Raw genomic sequence first — 19,277 nt, forward strand, 5'->3', positions numbered from 1 at the left:
TCGACTTACGAATTTCACAAGATACGAACTATCTGTCCTGCACAGTATGATGTCACGCTATGGCACAGTATGATGTCATGCTATGGCTCCCGCCCCCTAATGCTATGGCATTACATCATACTGTGCAGGGACCGGGCAGGCTTCTATCAAGCCTGATAGAAGCCTGTCCGGTCAGATCGCGGTTGCTAGACAGCTGGGTGCTTCTGAATTGCCCTAGGGCTGTCTATGCAGAGTGCCTATCAAGCCGTGCGCTTGTTGGGCACTCTGCATAGGCAGCCCTGGGGCCTTTCAGGAGGTCCCCAGCTGCCTAGCAACCACACAGCGTCCCGCGATCTCATCGTGGGACGCTGTACGGGCCCCCTGAACGTCGGGGGCCGGCTGTTTCTTACAGCGGGCACCCAGCGGCAGCAGTTCCGACAACAGCTGGCACCCGATGTTGTATGGAGCGGGATCCACCAGCGATCCTGCTCCATACAAGCATTTGTTCGATTTGCGAACAGGTTCCTGGAACGGACTATCTGTACTGAAAAACTATTAAAAAATTCTAAGTAGAGTAAAATGAAAAAAAAAACATTCCACCATCTTTGAGTGCGTCTTGTTTCTACGGCACACAAACTGCAACAAAAGCGACATGATAACTTTATTCTGTGGGTCGATACGATTACTGCGATACCAAACTTGTAGAGGTTTTTTTTTTTTTCAAAGATTTCATTTTTTTCAATAATTTTCTGCCTCCATCTTCTGCGCGCAAAAACTTTTTTCTTTTTCCGTCGAAGTAGTTGAGCGAGGGCTCATTTTTTGCAGGATGTCCTGTAGTTTCCGTTCGCACTAATTCAGAATACATACGACTATTTGATCGCTTTTTATAGTTTGTTCTGGGAGACAGGGCGACTGAAAAAGTGCATTTTTCCCCCCCCCCCCGGAGGACGTTCACCGTGCGCGGTAAATAATACGCTACTTTGATAGATCGGACTTTTATGGACGCGGCGATACCAAATATGTATTTTTATTTTATGATTTATATTTTTACATTATAGATATGGCAAAAGGAGGCGATTTAAACTATTACTTTTTTTTTTACAATTAAAAAAACTTTATTAATCTTTTTTTTTTAACTTAACTTTTAAGCCCCCCTGGGGGACCACAACATGCAATGCTTTGATCGCTCCTGCAGTATGACCTAATGCTACAGCATTACGTTATATTGCAATTTGACGGGGATGGCTTGATAGGCAGTCTACCAAGGCACGCATGGGGCCTTTCAGAAGGCCCCCAGCTGCCATGACACCTGCACAGCTCCCCCGATATCACCATGGAGGGGCTGTACAGGACCCCCAAACATTGTTCGGGGGATTTGAATGACGCTGTCAGAATTGACCGTGGCATTTAAAGGGTTAATAGCTGCAATCAGCTGCACAGGCGATTGCAGCTATTGCCTACGGGTGTCAGCTGACGCCCGCACTGCGTGACCTCTCTTCATACATACCCCGGCGCTCCAGGACGTAAATGTACATCCTGGAGTGGGCAGGGGGTTAATGAGAGGCCCATAAGGTACACATTAAACCGAGTCTTTGTGGGATCTGGATGTTTTGTTGTGGAGGCCTCCCGTGAGGAGCAGTGCTCCAGGCCCCATTGTAAGACCTGTGATGCTCTTCTCACGGCTCGTTCATCTACCTACCAGAAGAATCGCCCCGACGTCCAGATTAAACAGGAGCTTTTATTCATATATAAAAAGGCACAGTGGAAAAATAAATGTTTGTTACAAAATATTCTGCACCACATAAAATTAGTAGCGCGCAGCGAGGACTTGCATCGTTGGCGGCGGAACCATAAAATCACCTAGTTTTATCGACAGAATTCAGCAAGTACTTCGTGTTGGGAAGAAAAGCCCTCGTTACTGAACCGTTAGTAGCCGCAGGTCTAAGTTAGGCAGTATTAGAAATGGAGTCCACACTGGAAAAACGGAATGTATCTCTTGTGCAAAGGCCAGATAAGCACCGATCCCTGGTGAGCCTTTACCATGAAGATCCACCCGAGCCTCAAATCAGTCCGGCGACTCCAGCGGAAGCATCAATCGGGTCAACGAGGCTCATTATCCCCTCAAAACACAAATCCCAAAAGGAAGTCTGTGTGGTCACAAGGATAGAAGGACCGGGCTCATCTGTGGTTAGTCATGCGGGATCTTCAACCTTTTTGATCACCTGTCGAAAAAAAAAAAAAAAAAAAAAGTGAGAATGTTTTACAAGATCCAAGCGGCTGCAGCTGCCCCCCCCCCCCCCCCCCCACGGCGCTCACCTCCTAATACTTCTCGATTCAAATACTTTCTCTTCATCGCTGTCCATCGACCCCAGCTCCATGGTCTCATCGTAGTCCGAGAGCAGCCCGTACTTCTTCCTCTGCGGTTTCTTTTTTATGCTGTGAAACAATTAACAAGACTTGAATTATAAAGCGGCAGCTTCTCTGGACGGATCCAAGATGACATCAAGACCTTGTGGCAGACTCCAAAAAAAACTCATCAAATCTAAGAATTAACCCTCTCCTGACCAAGCCTGTTTGCGCCTTAATGACCAACCAACTTTTTGTTTTTTTCATAGCCATAAGAGGGCATTTTTGTTGTATTTTTAATGGCATCATTTTCACCATTTGTAGGGTTAAATAATATACTAACGTTTTTCTTTGGGTCGTTACGGACGCAGCGATACCAACTTGTGATTTTATTTATTTTTTTTAAACATAGTAAAAAGGTGGAGTTTTGACGTTTTTATATTTATTATTTTTTTTACTATTTCATATTGATAATTTAGCTTTTTTAATTGATGTTCCATTAGGGGACTTGAATGTCGCCATATTAAATCGCTCTTCTAATGCGCTACTATACTGAAGTCTAGCAGTGTATTAGAAAGCCTATGAAGCTCAGCCAGAGGCACCATTACAGGTAGACCCAAAAGCCATATTCAGGCCTGCGTGTGACACAGCAACCCACCATGTCCAATGGGCGACAGAGGGAGCCTCCTTCCTCCGTCAGCCTTCTACATGCCGCAGTCACACTGCCCGTGACGTGTAAAGCGTTTAAAGGTTTCTCCGGTCCCCGCTGTGGGATGACAGCCTGACACCGACAGTGGCTAAATGACTGCAGGAGCGCAGACATCACCGCTTAAAGGTCATTAGCGTCCGTGCAGAGCGTTCAGACTGACAGACTTCACCGCTGGATCGCAGGCTTTTAGTTTAGCCCTTCACCTTCTATGTGAAGCGCTGAGCGAGGAGCCTTCACACTGGGGGGGGGGGGGGGTATACTCCCCTCCTCCTGGAAGTAATCCTAAAACCCGGCACGGTGTCTCCCTAGCCAAAAATGGCTGCTTCATGCCATGCACCAGGCCCGACATCTTATTTGGCCCATCAGTACTTTGATTTTGGGCCCCATTGTGCATACAGACTAGGGCCACAATGGGCGTTTCTGAACACAGAACAAATGGGTGGATCCAGTTTTATCAATTTTGTGATGCAAAGCCTCATTTTCATGTGAGCTAAACAAACAAAACAACAAACAAACAAAACAACAAACAAACAAAACAACAAACAAACAAACAAAACAACAAACAAAACAACAAACAAACAAACAAAACAACAAACAAACAAACACTTTAAAATGACATATTTGCAAAAACATGAAATTTTATTTTTTCTCCTATAAATTGAATTAATTCCTACAAAAAACTGTGGAGTCAAAATCCTCCGGACCCCCTCAGTGAATACATTAGGATGTGTATTTTTTTTTAATGGGGCCATTTGCGAGTGTCTCTATCATTCTGACACTTGTGAGCCTTTGCAATCTTGGCTTGGTGCAGGAAAACAAAATCAGCTATTTGGGAGACGTAAATTTGTACGTCTCCTAAATGGCAAAAAAAAAAAAAAACTAAAGTTTTTCCAATGTGCGTCCAGAATAAAGTGAACAGATGGAAATATAGATCTCATCAAAAGAGTGTACAGAGTGTTTGCACTTTTTGAGCTATTGCAGTTGAAAATGGGAAAATTATATATTTTTTCCTTCAAAATTTTCCTAATTTTGGCGCTTTTAATAAATATACACAAATTCCATCAGTTTATTTTTACCACCTAAATGAAGTACAATATGTGGTGAATAAATAATGTCAGAATCACTGGGAGACGCAGAACCTTTACGGAGTTATTCTATGTTAAAGTGACGCATGGCAGATTTTTAAAATATGGCTCCGTCACTAAGGGGAAAACAGGCGTGGTCATTAAGGGGTTAAGGCCCATTTACTCGGGACTATTACCGTTCAGAGTTGTTCAAACCCCCGAGTTCCTGCTGCAGTTTGAGCGATAGTCGCCCCGTGTAAGTGCATGCAGAGACTAAACAACTGAGCGAGAGTTGTTCAGTTTCTGCATGTAGAATACGGACTAGCGTTCAGTGTAAACAGCGGCTGGTCGCTTCCGAGTGACTGCTGCGTACAGCAAATGGAGACGGGCGGGGGGTGAGCGCTGCGCCTCTCTTCCGGCAGCGCTGTGAGTGATGCCAGCGATATTCACTCGTATACCGGTACAGCAGCGAGCTTCACTGGGACGCGCGGTCCGGCATAGCTTGCCCCACAGCTCATGAGGTGTAAATTGGGCTTAAACATGACATTTCTTTTAGCAGGTATGAATGAAGTTGACCCGCAGTCGTCTCCAGGTGTTCAGGTTGTTGTTAAAGTCAACTGGAAAGGAAAAACCACCACACAGAGTGGAGTTCTCTTTTCCAGTTGTTTAGGCACATATGGTGGCTCTGCAGCAGCTATTACCGGACAGAAGAACCAGACAACTGGCAGTGGATGCAGGAAAAAATAAAGTAAAAACATTACTTAAATCGGTAATCTGTTTTCCATAAGCACCCATGGGCGCTCCCCACCAGACAGGAAACTATAAAGGCAGGAGCACCCTTCACCTCTGTTGGGCAGAAAGATCCACGGATTATTTGAGCCCGTTTCCTTATTTTTCCAATACAGCAGTAGGGGGAGAACCAGCAGTGTTGTTGGGGGTGGACACTGGACTGGAGAATTCAATAAAGTAGTAGCAAACCAAGAAGCTGTGTCATAGCTGTACGGCCGCTGTGTTAGGTGAATGGAGAGGGGTGCGGGAGCAAGGAGAGAAGTCTACAGCAGCCACCCCGGCCCCCTGCTGGCCGCTCTGTGAGTGAGCCAGTGAGATACTTGCACCTAAGATTCCCTCCTCCTGATAAGACATGGAAAAAAGGCTTAAAGCAACTCCCCCCTCCATGATTTTTAACAAACAGACAAGGGTAGGAGCTAAATTAATAATATACACACGTTTGCAGAACTAGGAGAGGGAATCTATGGGTGCCGTCTTGGAACTGGATTACCAAGGAGTCCAATTCCTCTTTTCCCCAGTCTCCGCACAGACAGCACCAGGATGATCCTGCGACATCCACGTAAGGCTACGTCCTGTGGCATTAAGGGTTAATGTACTAGAGGACGGTGCATCTTGAAGAAAGTCAAGAATTAAAGAAATATTTGGAGTTAAGGGTTGAAGCCTTGTTTCGCCTCAACACGATGCAATGTTTTCCCCCCACTTTGCGGCGATACTTGTTGGTAAGTATCTTTCCCACTAGGCAGCAAGGTTTATATCAACCCTTTCTGACAAGCCCTTCCCTAAAAAGTGTGGATTGATCAGTATCCCTGCTGAAAGATGAGGCTCTGATAGATTTGGATAGGTTAATGGACCCACAGTCTACAAACCTGGAAGGGTTGGAGGATGAACTGGTTCATGGAAGGGGGGAGGGAGAACTGGCTCCTCCTGGGATGCAATAAAGCAGAGGTTTCTTCACGAAACTAGTTCTTTGGAGTGTTCTGCAATCAGAGGTAATGCAGATAGTAGTATTTGTCATATGTCATTCTATGTTGATTTAGCCAGACATCTAGCTGCCACTCCTGGCGTCTCAGGTTTATGATCCATAGGATCTTTTAACAGCGTAGCTTCCTCCAAAGGGTAAGGAAGTCCTTCTAGCACCGTGATCTGCTGGGACGTCCACCTTTGGTATGGCCTGCCAGTCCGCACAATCCTCCTCCGAGAAGGAATAACTTTTTCTAGCTCATTCATGATAAGACTGGCTCCGATTGCCTCAATTCATTCATATCGTCTGGACTGAAGAGGAAGCAGTCAGAAGAATCAGCAAGATTTTCACCTTCGTCAAATTCAGAGAAAATGAGGCTCTTTTCAGAGTTGTTGTTCTTGTTCTTCTATCCGATATTGGAAGATTCCAAAGCCAGAGGGAACCTCAGCTCCAATTAATAATTTAACCTTCATAGAATCTCGATTCCTCCACATCGTGCAGAAAGATTTGGTTTATCCCGGAGATCATTTTTTTGGTCTAGTTTTAGCAAACCCCTCCAAGTCCTCAGGCCCCGAACAAAGAAAAGAGGAAGAACAGCAGGGAAAAGGAGCAGAAAAAAAACTAAGACATGATTTTATTGATTCACCCAAATGGGCGCAGAGTGTTAAGGCAGCAGAAATGCAGTCCTAAGCTCTCGCTCACGACTTGAAGGTTGCAAGTTCAATCCCTGTATGAGGGTTAAAATTCTAAGTGCAACACCAATCCGGCCCACCCCACTTGCCCCGCTGCCGGCGGTAAGAAGAGACACCACACAGGGATCTGGTATCATTCCTCACACGGGAGAAAAAACTGCGCACTTTATTACAGATTACATGAGATCTTATACCCTCTGTCCCATCCCCACTATGGGGTGATGGGCTCATAATCATATATGGGCAGTCCGGATTTCCGCCTTAGACAGTGAGGCGCCTCTGGCTTATACAGAAAATCACGTATTCAATTAACTCCAGTACAAAGAACCACCCACTTAATTCTAAGAAGTCCGGCCTAAGACAGTGAAAATTATGTACATTTGAACATCTTGATATCTTGTTTCTGGGAAAACGGCCAAGTACACGTGTCCTTCGTCCGATTCTTCTTTGCTGATACATTTTGTTCAAGCCTGGCAAGGCCTTGGCATATCTGATGTAAGGCGACCATATAAGTTTTTTTTCATTTGGAATTGAATAAAACTTGCATACAGGTATAAAAGCATAAAAAACACATATGGCAATATATATATACCCTCACACCTGCATGGTTCAGCTAGCCGGCTCAAGGTGGACTCAACAGCCTTCCATCCTTGAGAGGTCAGTAAAACAAGCACCCTGCTTGGTGGGGGGTGGGAAAGGAATAAATAAAGTTAAAGGAGTTGTCCCGCAGCAGCAAGTGGGTCTATACACTTCTGTATGGCCATATTAATGCACTTTGTAATGTACATTGTGCATTAAATATGAGCCATACAGAAGTTATTCCACTTACCTGCTCCGTTGCTGGCGTCCTCGTTTCCATGGATCCGTCTAATTTTCGCCGTCTAATGGCCAAATTAGCTGCGCTTGCGCAGTCCGGGTCTTCTGCTTTTCTCAATGGGGCTCCGTGTAGCTCCGCCCCGTGCCGATTCCAGCCAATCAGGAGACTGGAATCGGCAATGGACCGCAAAGAAGCCCTGCGGTCCACCGAGGGAGAAGATGCCGGCGGCCATCTTCAGCAGGTAAGTAAGAAGTCACCGGAGCGCGGGGATTCAGGTAAGCGCTGTATCGGGGTTGTCTCGCGCCGAACGGGGGGGGGGGGGGGGGGGGGGGTTGAAAAAAAAAAACGTTTTGGCGCGGGACAACCCCTTTAACTGAAAGCGCTGCAGAATAAGTTGGCGCTATACAAATAAGATTTTATTTTTTTTAATGGGTGACTTACAGTAACAAGGTTTGTAGCCGAGTTCTGGGGCGTCAGGTGCTGAAGTGCTCATTTGTTGGTAAAACTGCCATCAAACAATTGAGTCCAAAATGGACCTCTGACAAGGAGGCTTATTGCCATCTGCCTCCCGTCTTTTATACTGACTACCTATTCTATCAGTGCCCACCTACACCATCACATCCCCACATTACACTCGGCCTTGGGAAACCACAACTCCTCCAGTCACGTGGACTAGTAAGCCACGCTCTGTGATGTAAGTGGCACATAATGCCACGTCTGGGCACTGCACCTGCCTTTACAATGGGGTCTATGTGCGCCAAAACGTACAGTCAGGCGCATGCTTAGGAGGGGAACCAGGAACGCGGCAACAATCTCCACTGCAGTCCTTCACTTACAACCCTTCAGCCGCAGTAAAGACTCACGCACGGAGTTCTGGGCACGCTGATTCTTTCCCTGCCAATTCCTTTAGGCAGAAGAGAACCAACACACCAGAAGTGAACAAAAAACCCCAAACTACTTATCGGCAAGTATGAGAAAGCCGGCCTCCCGGATCTCTCTAGTCCTTTGAGCGATCACCTTGTACTGTAAAGGCACACTACGATTATCACTCACAATACATCTTGTTTTGGGTGTCTAAACCAGGCTGTACTTCTTGCTCCACTAAGGACTGGCTGGAGATCCTGTTTGGAAAGGGCTCATTTCTCTCCCTGGCTCCAATCAGTAGTTGTGCTGGACATCACCCAGATTAGTTCAGCAGATGATGATCAGGTGTGATGGAGGCCCCAGATCAGATGGGAGGTCACATACAGCAAATCTCCGGTCCAGATGCAGTTAGGGAGCCCTCCACCACTGAGGGGTCTCCTACACCTCCAGGGGAAGGATCCCGTGAGGTCAGAAATAAAGACCCTTCCCTTCCTGACCTCCAGAGACGGGGAGACGAGCATCCACCAGGGGTAAAGAGGATGGTTCCCGGCTAACCCAGTGGCTCCCTGTGCAGCCTTACACCAGACAGGTAACCTCTCTCATGCCATTATGTTTGGGAGTGAGGCCCTGTGGTCCATCCGTTAGAGAGCTGGAGGAATCCTCGATAGAGCCAAGATAGCCGAGCAGCTGTTCCCTTGGCATTCTCCAACCTGTCCTACGGCAGGAAACCTGAACTGAGGAGGAGGTGTGTTCCTGCCCGCAGAGATCTGGGATGTTCCAGTTTCCTGTCCGGGGGAGCTCTTTCATAGGTGCAGTCAAAGACGTAAGGGAAAACTGCAGTCTGTAGTGTGTTGCATAATTCTGTATTGACCTACAGCTAACATTTGGACATAGCTTTCTATTGTTGCAAAGACAAGTGTCTTACCTGCACGCTCGGACGACGAAGTAGAGGACCGCCAGCACACAGACCCCAATCACTACATAGAAGGCTCGCTGCATCATCTCAAAGTTGCCAAAGAAGGATAACTGGGAAGGTTTTGTGATTGAAGAGTTTGTGGCAGCCGTTGACCTGGTGGGTGTAATGGCCGTGGCATTGTCGTGCCCGTCTGCGCTGCCAGCCAAAGGCATCATGACCATCAGTAGACACGAGTAGCACCACATCTGCAAGAAAGCACAGAATCTTACACCAAACCAGACTGGCGGCTCTCCTCCATATCACAAGAGCCGTACAATCCAGCTTCATTTATAAACATTAGAGGGCGGGGTGGCCGTACGCTCTGGGGTAGTCGGGAGGAATGAGGTCAGCCGGCCGTCTCCGTACACTCTGGGGTAGTCGGGAGGAATGAGGTCAGCCAGCCGTCTCCGTACGCTCTGGGGTAGTCGGGAGGAATGAGGTCCGCCAGCCGTCTCCGTACGCTCTGGGGTAGTCGGGAGGAATGAGGTCAGCCGGCCGTCTCCGTACGCTCTGGGGTAGTCGGGGGGAATGAGGTCAGCCGGCCGTCTCCGTACGCTCTGGGGTAGTCGGGGGGAATGAGGTCAGCCAGCCGTCTCCGTACGCTCTGGGGTAGTCGGGAGGAATGAGGTCAGCCAGCCGTCTCCGTACGCTCTGGGGTAGTCGGGAGGAATGAGGTCAGCCAGCCGTCTCCGTACGCTCTGGGGTAGTCGGGAGGAATGAGGTCAGCCAGCCGTCTCCGTACGCTCTGGGGTAGTCGGGAGGAATGAGGTCAGCCAGCCGTCTCCGTACGCTCTGGGGTAGTCGGGAGGAATGAGGTCAGCCAGCCGCCTCCGTACGCTCTGGGGTAGTCGGGAGGAATGAGGTCAGCCAGCCGTCTCCGTACGCTCTGGGGTAGTCGGGAGGAATGAGGTCAGCCAGCCGTCTCCGTACACTCTGGGGTAGTCGGGAGGAATGAGGTCAGCCAGCCGTCTCCGTACACTCTGGGGTAGTCGGGAGGAATGAGGTCAGCCAGCCGTCTCCGTACGCTCTGGGGTAGTCGGGAGGAATGAGGTCAGCCAGCCGTCTCCGTACGCTCTGGGGTAGTCGGGAGGAATGAGGTCAGCCAGCCGTCTCCGTACGCTCTGGGGTAGTCGGGAGGAATGAGGTCCGCCAGCCGTCTCCGTACACTCTGGGGTAGTCGGGAGGAATGAGGTCAGCCAGCCGTCTCCGTACTCTCTGGGGTAGTCGGGAGGAATGAGGTCAGCCAGCCGTCTCCGTACGCTCTGGGGTAGTCGGGAGGAATGAGGTCAGCCAGCCATCTCCGTACGCTCTGGGGTAGTCGGGAGGAATGAGGTCAGCCAGCCGTCTCCGTACGCTCTGGGGTAGTCGGGAGGAATGAGGTCAGCCAGCCGTCTCCGTACGCTCTGGGGTAGTCGGGAGGAATGAGGTCAGCCAGCCGTCTCCGTACGCTCTGGGGTAGTCGGGAGGAATGAGGTCAGCCAGCCGTCTCCGTACACTCTGGGGTAGTCGGGAGGAATGAGGTCAGCCAGCCGTCTCCGTACGCTCTGGGGTAGTCGGGAGGAATGAGGTCAGCCAGCCGTCTCCGTACGCTCTGGGGTAGTCGGGAGGAATGAGGTCCGCCAGCCGTCTCCGTACGCTCTGGGGTAGTCGGGAGGAATGAGGTCCGCCAGCCGTCTCCGTACGCTCTGGGGTAGTCGGGAGGAATGAGGTCCGCCAGCCGTCTCCGTACGCTCTGGGGTAGTCGGGAGGAATGAGGTCAGCCAGCCGTCTCCGTACACTCTGGGGTAGTCGGGAGGAATGAGGTCAGCCAGCCGTCTCCGTACACTCTGGGGTAGTCGGGAGGAATGAGGTCAGCCAGCCGTCTGCGCACGCTCTGGGGTAGTCGGGAGGAATGAGGTCAGCCAGGCGTCTCCGCACGCTCTGGGGTAGTCGGGAGGAATGAGGTCAGCCAGCCGTCTCCGTACACTCTGGGGTAGTCGGGAGGAATGAGGTCAGCCAGCCGTCTCCGTACACTCTGGGGTAGTCGGGAGGAATGAGGTCAGCCAGCCGTCTCCGTACACTCTGGGGTAGTCGGGAGGAATGAGGTCAGCCAGCCGTCTCCGTACACTCTGGGGTAGTCGGGAGGAATGAGGTCAGCCAGCCGTCTCCGTACACTCTGGGGTAGTCGGCAGGAATGAGGTCAGCCAGCCGTCTATTGGCCAAGCATGCATGGGGAATAGTCGCTCTTGTGGAGGCGATGGCGAGCGCAGACTAACGAGATTAGCACTTACCTACCAGGCCAGTTCAGAATATGGAGATATATAATCATTCATCACCCCTAAGTTTATTGTTGGTAACAAATCCCTCATTTACAAAGGGAGATGCACCACAGACAATGAGTTTTTGGTGTGACCACCCTACGGACAACAGTTCACTCATTCATCAGGAGATGGACAGCATCTTCACAGGGTTGGATGAGAAGGCAAAGAAACATTCCTAGGAATCATTGGGAAATGTTAAAAGCCCTTAAAATGCGTTGCCTTATTTCTAGCTGTTGAGCAGACAGCTCCGTACATTGCACAGTGGCCTTAATTGGTACTGCAGGCAGAGTCCCATTCATTAGGGCTCAGTCTGCAGTACCAACATTGACCACTTCACAATGTATGGAGCTGTCCACTTCCTGGAGCAGAACAAAGTGGGACAACACATTTAAGCTGCAGCCTGACACTTCCAGCAGTAGCTTATCTTCTGCAGGAACAAAGGATAGCACACACTGAAATCCAGTTCACTGTCAAAAGGTGTCCATACAATTAGGCTAACCTCACACGGGCGAGCGTGATATGGGGCCGTGAAACCCGCCCTCATATCGTGCTCCCCTCCATGTGAATTCCCCAGGGATGCGAGGCGTTTTAATGGCAGAACAGCCAGGCATCACTTCGAGGATGCAGGGATCCGCCAGCGCAGATGTCAGCCGCAGCAGAGAATTGCAGGCTGGACTGAGGACCTAGATGAGAGTTTTAGCACATTCCATCTCTACAGTGAAGGGCTGTATTAGCTGAACGTAGGTGACCGGCTAGGTCTAGGGGTGTCCTACTTACCTCCCCCAGTGTCAGGGCTTAGGAGCACCACTCAATGCATTCAGTGGTGGCTTCCAGCGCTGCCACTTGGGGAGGCAAGTACAACACCTACATCCCTGGGCTCAGCGGGTCACCAAGCTCATAGGGCTAACAGGAAGTGACAGGTTGCCTTTAAGGCTAAAGTGACTTTAGTTGCCAAGACAGTAATTCCCAGCGAGGCTGTGCGACCAAGAAGCGTGCGGCCGGCAGCAGCGCTAAATCTGCCGGCAAGTGGCGGTCCCACATGACTGGCATCGCTGTGTATGATGGCGGCGTCACACACAAGGTCTGGACTCTTGGTCACTATTTTTGGTGAACCCGATGTGTCCATCATTCGGAAATCCCCGGCACTGCCCTTCCCGATGACGTCAACGACGGAGCGTCAGCCATCAGAGAGAATGTGGTGTGGAAGTAGGAAACCGCAACACACACACAGTCTACCCAGCCACCCGCGGCACGCAGTCTACCCAGCCCCCCCGGGCACACAGTCTACCCAGCCCCCCCCGGGCACACAGTCTACCCAGCCCCCCCCGGGCACACAGTCTACCCAGCCCCCCCCCCCCCCCCAATGCACGGGCAGCCTACCCAGCCCCCCCACACACAGTCTACCCAGCCCCCCCCCCCCCACACACAGTCTACCCAGCCCCCCCCCCCCCCCAACGCACGGGCGGCCTACCCAGCCCCCCTAGAGTCTACCCACCTCTACAGTATACAGCTGCCGCTTCGTGGCTCCCCGAGGTTTTCTTCAATTACTGTTAGGAGAAAGAACATTGTTATGTAACAGAAGTCTTACACCGCAGTACAGATCAAGACGGACAGAATTCTGTAACTCGGGAAGCAGTTCATAGTGCCGTCCGCGTCCGGAGTCACACAGGTAATGTGGTGAACACACTGAAACAGAACAGTGTTAGACACGCCGCGCTACAACGCTCGTCTGAGAAGGCTCATGGAAATCAGTGGTGGCTCAGTACAGTGTTTATGGCAGGCGGGTCCAACGCTGTAGGCAACCCTGACGTGCTCATTTATAAAACTAATTTCTGCAGGAAGCAGACAGCTCCGTTCTTACTGTAGTGGCCTGGGTTGGTATTGCAGGCCACAATCTCGAACGGTGCTGTCTGGGTTGCTGTGCTTATTTCAGCAGGAAGCAAAGAACTCATAATTGGCAGACCACTACCAATCTACTATTGATGACCTACCTTAACGATAAGCCATGAAGAGTCTATAACAGCCAATGACCCAATGGGGGGGAGGGGAGCACGGACACTAATCCGACGGGGGGGGGGAGCAGGGACACTGACCCGACGGGGGGGGAGGGAGGGGAGCGGAGCAGGGACACTGACCCGACGGGGGGGGGAGGGAGCGGAGCAGGGACACTGACCCGACGGGGGGGGGGGGGAGGGAGCGGAGCAGGGACACTGACCCGACGGGGGGGAGCGGAGCAGGGACAGACCCGACGGGGGGGGGGGGGGGGAGGGGAGCAGGGACACTGACCCGACGGGGGGGGGGGGGGGGGGGGGGGAGCAGGGACACTGACCCGACGGGGGGGGGGGGGGGGGGGGGGAGCAGGGACACTGACCCGACGGGGGGGGGGGGGGGAGCAGGGACACTGACCCGACGGGGGGGGGGAGACGGGAGCAGGGACGTCACTGACCCGACGGGAAGGGGGTAAAGACTAATATAGTCAGAGCTGGAGCGATTGTGGCTCCCCAGCAGTCTGCATGAGTGTGCCGTCAAAATGCAAGTGTTTTTTCTTGTGCACGTATTTTAGGTGATTTGTGTGAGCGCCAACATGGCCGTCTGTGGGAGATTGCTACAGTGTATTCCACTCGCACAATAACCCCCCCTGCACGCTGGTGTGCGCCCGGAATCAACGTCCCTGCAGAAACGAGTGTCAGCAAGATCGGTCCGGATCTGCAATGTGGAATCGGCAGTGGGCGGCCCCTCCGGACTCCGCTGCGCGCTCTGGGGCAGGGGTTACCGGCGCACGGGTGGAAGTCAGGGCGAATTGTCTGCTTGTGGAGGAAAAAATACATAAATCGCAGCGTGCCGTTTCAGTGCGGATTCCCTTGCAGTCGATGTCGGCCGTCCGGCCTGCGGCCCTGGAGGTGGTGGCACCCGCGCCCGCGCCTAGAGACCTGCCCGAAACACAGGCATTTAAAGAGAAGTAATAAACAGTCGGTGCCGCCATCCGCACGGCCGGGCACGGATTCTGCTGCGGCGCCCACACCCTCGTCCGCAGCTGGCCCACAGATGGAAGCAGCAATGGCGCTGCGGTTATTAGTTACAGATCATGGCCAAATACGGCAAAGCTGCGCTCCTCCTCCCGCTAACCGCCAGACGGGCGCACAAACTGCGGCTCCCTGCAGAATCGCACGCTGTTACTAAGTCGCTGTTTGCACGCGGCGGCGGTCACCGGCAGAGCTCTCACAGCCCCGGCACCACCGGATCATAGGATGGCGACACAAGAGAGAAGGGGCGGGAGGAAAGAGCCTGAGAACTGCGGCAACCAACAGGGTTTCAGGCGGCAGTCACACCCCGCGGTACCGGGCGCTCAGACAGGCCAGCCGCCTGTAACCCCCGTCTCCTTCCGCACTTACCGGCCGCACACCGCGGACGAAGCCACTTCCTGCATTGGCCCCGCCCACTACACCACGCGCCGTACACGTCACCAGCTCACGTGATGCCGAGCCTTGTGTCATGTGACCGAACGGATGTGTGAAGGAGGAGATGGGAGTGTGACGGCCGGTGATGACGTAGCGGAGGGGTTAACCCCTCCCTGCCTGTGGTCCGCAGAGAGGGGGGAGGGGAGAGGGACAATTAGCGCCTAATTCAGCGCTGGCTCACACGGGTGTAATGTAATAGCGTCATAGGGGTGATCATGGAGTCACTGCTGCCTCCACAACTGGCCATAGTGATGTTACCGCCTATTACATGAGCTGCATCGTCATTAGCGCAATGTGAAGATACGTGAGATAGCGCCCATTGTGCTCTGTGGGCGGATATATAATTACATTGCGTTGGCGGACTGCGCTGAGATCTGTTTCAGGCGCAGCGCCATTTTGCACTGTTGCAGTAGTACTCTGTGTCCCCGCCGGCTTCGTGATTCCGCCATGTCTTACGCTTCCGTCCGTGTGATGGCCTAATACATGCGCACTCCTGTACCGCGTGTGACGGAGCCGCTGTGTGCTCGAGCGCAGATCCTGCCATTCTGGCGCACGAGAAACACTCAGGACGACTGACTCGCTGGGTTCTATTCGCCACTTTTGCCGGAGCGGTTTTCACGTGTACAAGCCGTTCGCCAGGATAAGCCCCGGATATGGGATGCGGCCGCGTTACGTCGCGCTCTGCAGGGGATATAAAGTACAATTGAGATAAACCGCCTTCCGCCGCCATCGTTTGATTGCCGTACGTTTTTAATGCTTCCACCCATTTTGGGGGTCGATCCACAGATTTTTGATACTATTTGATGGCTTTTTATTCCGTTTCACGGTGACCATAAAAGCTTCATTCTGGCGCCGCGTTCCTTCTGATGGCGTTCGCTGCGCAGGAGAAATAATGGGATTTTACGAACGCTCAGATGTGTCTCATGTGACGAGAAAAAGTGGTTTTTTTTTAACAATTAATATTTTTAAATTTAATAATAATTTTAAAAAATGACATCTGATTTTGACTCCCACTGATGACTTGAACCAGCGATCCTTTAACCCCTTCATGACGCCGCCCCCTTTTTTTTCCATTTTTGTTTTTTTCTCCTTTGTTTCTCCATCGCCGTCGCTGTCTGGGGGCTCGCTGTTTTTTGCGGGACAAGTTGTAGTTTTTACTGATGCTATTTAATGTGCTGAAAAACTTTGAAAAAATTCTAAGTGGAGTAAAATGCAAAAAAACCCCCCACATTCCGCCATCTATCGGTGCGTCTTGTTTCTACGGCGCACAAACTGCAACAAAAGCGCCCGGATCCCTTTATTCTGCGGGTCGGTGCGATTAATGCGATACGAGACTTAGTTTTTTTTTTTACTATACTACTCTTTTTTTTTTTTTTCAAAGACATTGTTATTTTCTGCCGCCATCTTGTTTGTATAATAACTTTTTGCGCTATGTAGTTGTGCGAGGGCTCGTTTTTTGCGGGATGTCCTGTAGTTTCCGTTAGTACCCATCCAGAATACTTACGACGTTTTGATCGCTTTTTATTGCGCTTTTTCTGGAAGACAGGGTAGCTAAAAAAGTGCATTTCTGGTGCTCTTTTTTTTTTTTCGGACTACATTCACCGTGCGCGGTAAATAATGGGCTACTCTGATAGATCGGACTTCTACGGACGCGGCGATACCAAATATGTATTTTTCTGTTATGATTTAGATTTTTTACATTACAGATATGGCAGAAGGAGGCGATTTAAACTTTTATTACTTTTTTTTTTGACAACCCTTTCTTCATACATATCCCAACGCTCCAGGATGTAAATGTACGTCCTGGAGCAGGAAGGGGTTAATGGCTCATACAAAATGTGATCTTGTAGATCTGATACCTTTTACTGGCTAACAAGAATACATGATGTTACAGCAGCTTGTGAGCCTCTCCGGCTCTTCGTCAGGCTAAGAATGGAATAGATCTGAAGAGGCATGCATATTTATACACACTTATGGGCGCATTCAGACGACCGTAAATCAGCTGGGTTTTTACGCCGGCCGATATACGGCGTCTCTCTCTGCAGGGGAGGGGGGATGGAAGAGCCAGGAGCAGTGCTCTGAGCTCCCGCCCCCTCTTCGCCGCTCTGCACTATTTGCAATGAGGGGAGGCGGAGTTAATTCGTAAGGGGGAAGAAAAAAATGTAGCCCCGCCCACTCCCATTGCAAATAGTGCAGAGGGCAGAGAGTGGGCGAGAGCTCAGAGCACTGCTCCGGGCTCTTCCAGCCTCCTCCCCCTGCAGAGAGAGACGCTGTATATCGGCCAGTGTGAATACCCGGCCAATATTCGGTCGTCTGAATAAGTCCTTATAACATACATACTTATGACAAGGCACAGACATGGATGTGATTGGTTCGCACTTAAAAATAATTCTGCAACAGAAAACAAAATTTTTTGTCTAGGCACTGATAGCGGAGTGAACATTTTATGGTCCCTGAATTACTGTTGGGGGGGTCGTCAGGCCAGGAATGCTACAAGAGGTACACAAACATTTTTAACCAGGCACCGATAACAGATAATAAGTTTATGGTCCCTGAATTACTGTTGATGGGGGTCTTATCTGTGCTATAGATGTCTCTCACTTCCCATTCACGCATAAATCCTGGGGAATGATTTAACCCAGTATTCAGCGTGTCAAAGGTTGTTATCGATTTATATTCCCAAATTCTTCTGTGGTTTTGTGACTTGAAACCACCCTTCAACCACCCCATATACAATATACTGCAATACTTTAATATTGCAATATATTGTATTTTTGCAGCATTCTGTTAAGCCCTGCCACAGGCTCATCTTAATAGGCAGAACTACCAACTGCCAGGAAGAAAAATTGTTTTTCTTGTCGTAGCCACCAGATACGCTGCACGGGGCAATTCATTGTAAAAAGCAAAATATGAAATAAAAGCTATTTTTGTGATTGGTTCTACAGGCAAGAAAAACAGCTTTTCTTCATGGGTGCTGACATAACAGGAGGACAAAAAGCAGAGTCAGTACCGGTCATGTGACCTGGAAGCCAGAAGAATAGCTCTGAATACGCAGCCCAGAGGGGACGAGCCACAGGACTGGGTTCTGCACAGCTGAGGGATAGATACGCCCACAGTTCTTACTTAGAGGGGTTCTGTCATTAAAAACAAAATAATATATACTTACCTATTGCTCCCCAGGCAGTCATCTTACCTCTTCTCCTCCTCTCCCCTGGGTCATGTGACCTGCTGCTGGCCGATTTTTCCTTGTTCCGGTGATGTAGCGTGACGCAGAACTGTAACCCTGACATTGTTGTCAGGCGGAATACATTGCTATTAACCAATGGGAAAATAAAGTTTGTCCTGCAGTGGGGGTTTTTTGTTATCACTGTCCATCCACTTGTAAAAAATATACTATAGAGAGAGTGAGAGAGTAAATATGTATATGTGTGTATATATATATATCTATATATACACACACACACGCATGTATATATATGTAAACAAATATATGCACATATACAGCTCCTCATCTTCCTCCCGGCTTTTAATGCTTACCTCCTCCCTTGGCCTATCATTAATCTCTGACTCCCACACTCATAGAGATGGTAACACTCTCGATTTAGGCCTCATGTCCACGGGGAAAATCAGGCCCGCTACGGATTCTACATGGAGAGTCTGTAGCGGGTCCCTCCTGCCCCGCGGACATGAGGCATAAAAATAACAATTTAAAAGAATTAACTCACCCGCAGCGGGCCGGGAAGGTCTTCTCTTCCTCACGGCCGGATCTTCTTTTTCGGCCGGCGGATGAACTTGTCACGCCGGCGGCACGTCGCCGATGTGCCGCGCGCATGCGCCGGGCACATCCGCCGAGCCGAAGCAAGAAAGATCCGGCCGTGAGGAAGAGAAGACCTTCCCGGCCCGCTGCGGGTGAGTTAATTCTTTTAAATTCCTATTTTAGGTCTCCCGCGGATCCGGACGGCTTCCATAGGCTTCAATAGAAGCCCGCGGGAGCCGTTTCCGCGGGAGACCCGCACGAAAATGGAGCATGGTCCAGATTTTTTCATGCTCCATTTTTTTTTAAATCCCTTTTATTGACCATCCGCGGGTATTTATCTCCGCGGGCAGGAGAAGAGTTAAAATCTGCTGCGGATTTTAATTCTTCTTTTGCCCGTGGACATGAGGCCTTAGTCTTCCTCCGTCTCTGCTCTGCCTCTCACTTCACTAACTCCTTCCTTCCACTCCCATATCACAACCTCCTCTCTTTCTTCATCAGACATCCTAGCATCTCCCCTGATCCTCCTATCTATCGCACCTCTAGGAAACTCCAGTCCGTCCACACCCAACAGTTCGATGAGACCATC

General features: G+C 50.4%; 1 protein-coding gene across 1 annotated transcript; it reads right to left on the reverse strand.

Annotated features, from left to right (window-relative positions):
- Positions 1-1,699: 1,699 nt before the first annotated feature.
- Positions 1,700-14,949, reverse strand: FAM174C (family with sequence similarity 174 member C). The gene is made up of 5 exons (XM_066604721.1): positions 14,869-14,949; positions 12,972-13,023; positions 9,147-9,382; positions 2,296-2,415; positions 1,700-2,201 (listed from the first exon to the last, which is right to left on the reverse strand). Exons 3-5 carry the CDS (start codon positions 9,380-9,382, stop codon positions 2,198-2,200), a joined length of 360 nt encoding a protein of 119 aa, XP_066460818.1. The 5' UTR covers positions 12,972-13,023; positions 14,869-14,949; the 3' UTR covers positions 1,700-2,197.
- Positions 14,950-19,277: the final 4,328 nt, after the last annotated feature.

This window comes from Eleutherodactylus coqui, chromosome 5 (genome assembly GCF_035609145.1).
Source record: "Eleutherodactylus coqui strain aEleCoq1 chromosome 5, aEleCoq1.hap1, whole genome shotgun sequence".
Classification (NCBI taxonomy): domain Eukaryota; kingdom Metazoa; phylum Chordata; class Amphibia; order Anura; family Eleutherodactylidae; genus Eleutherodactylus; species Eleutherodactylus coqui.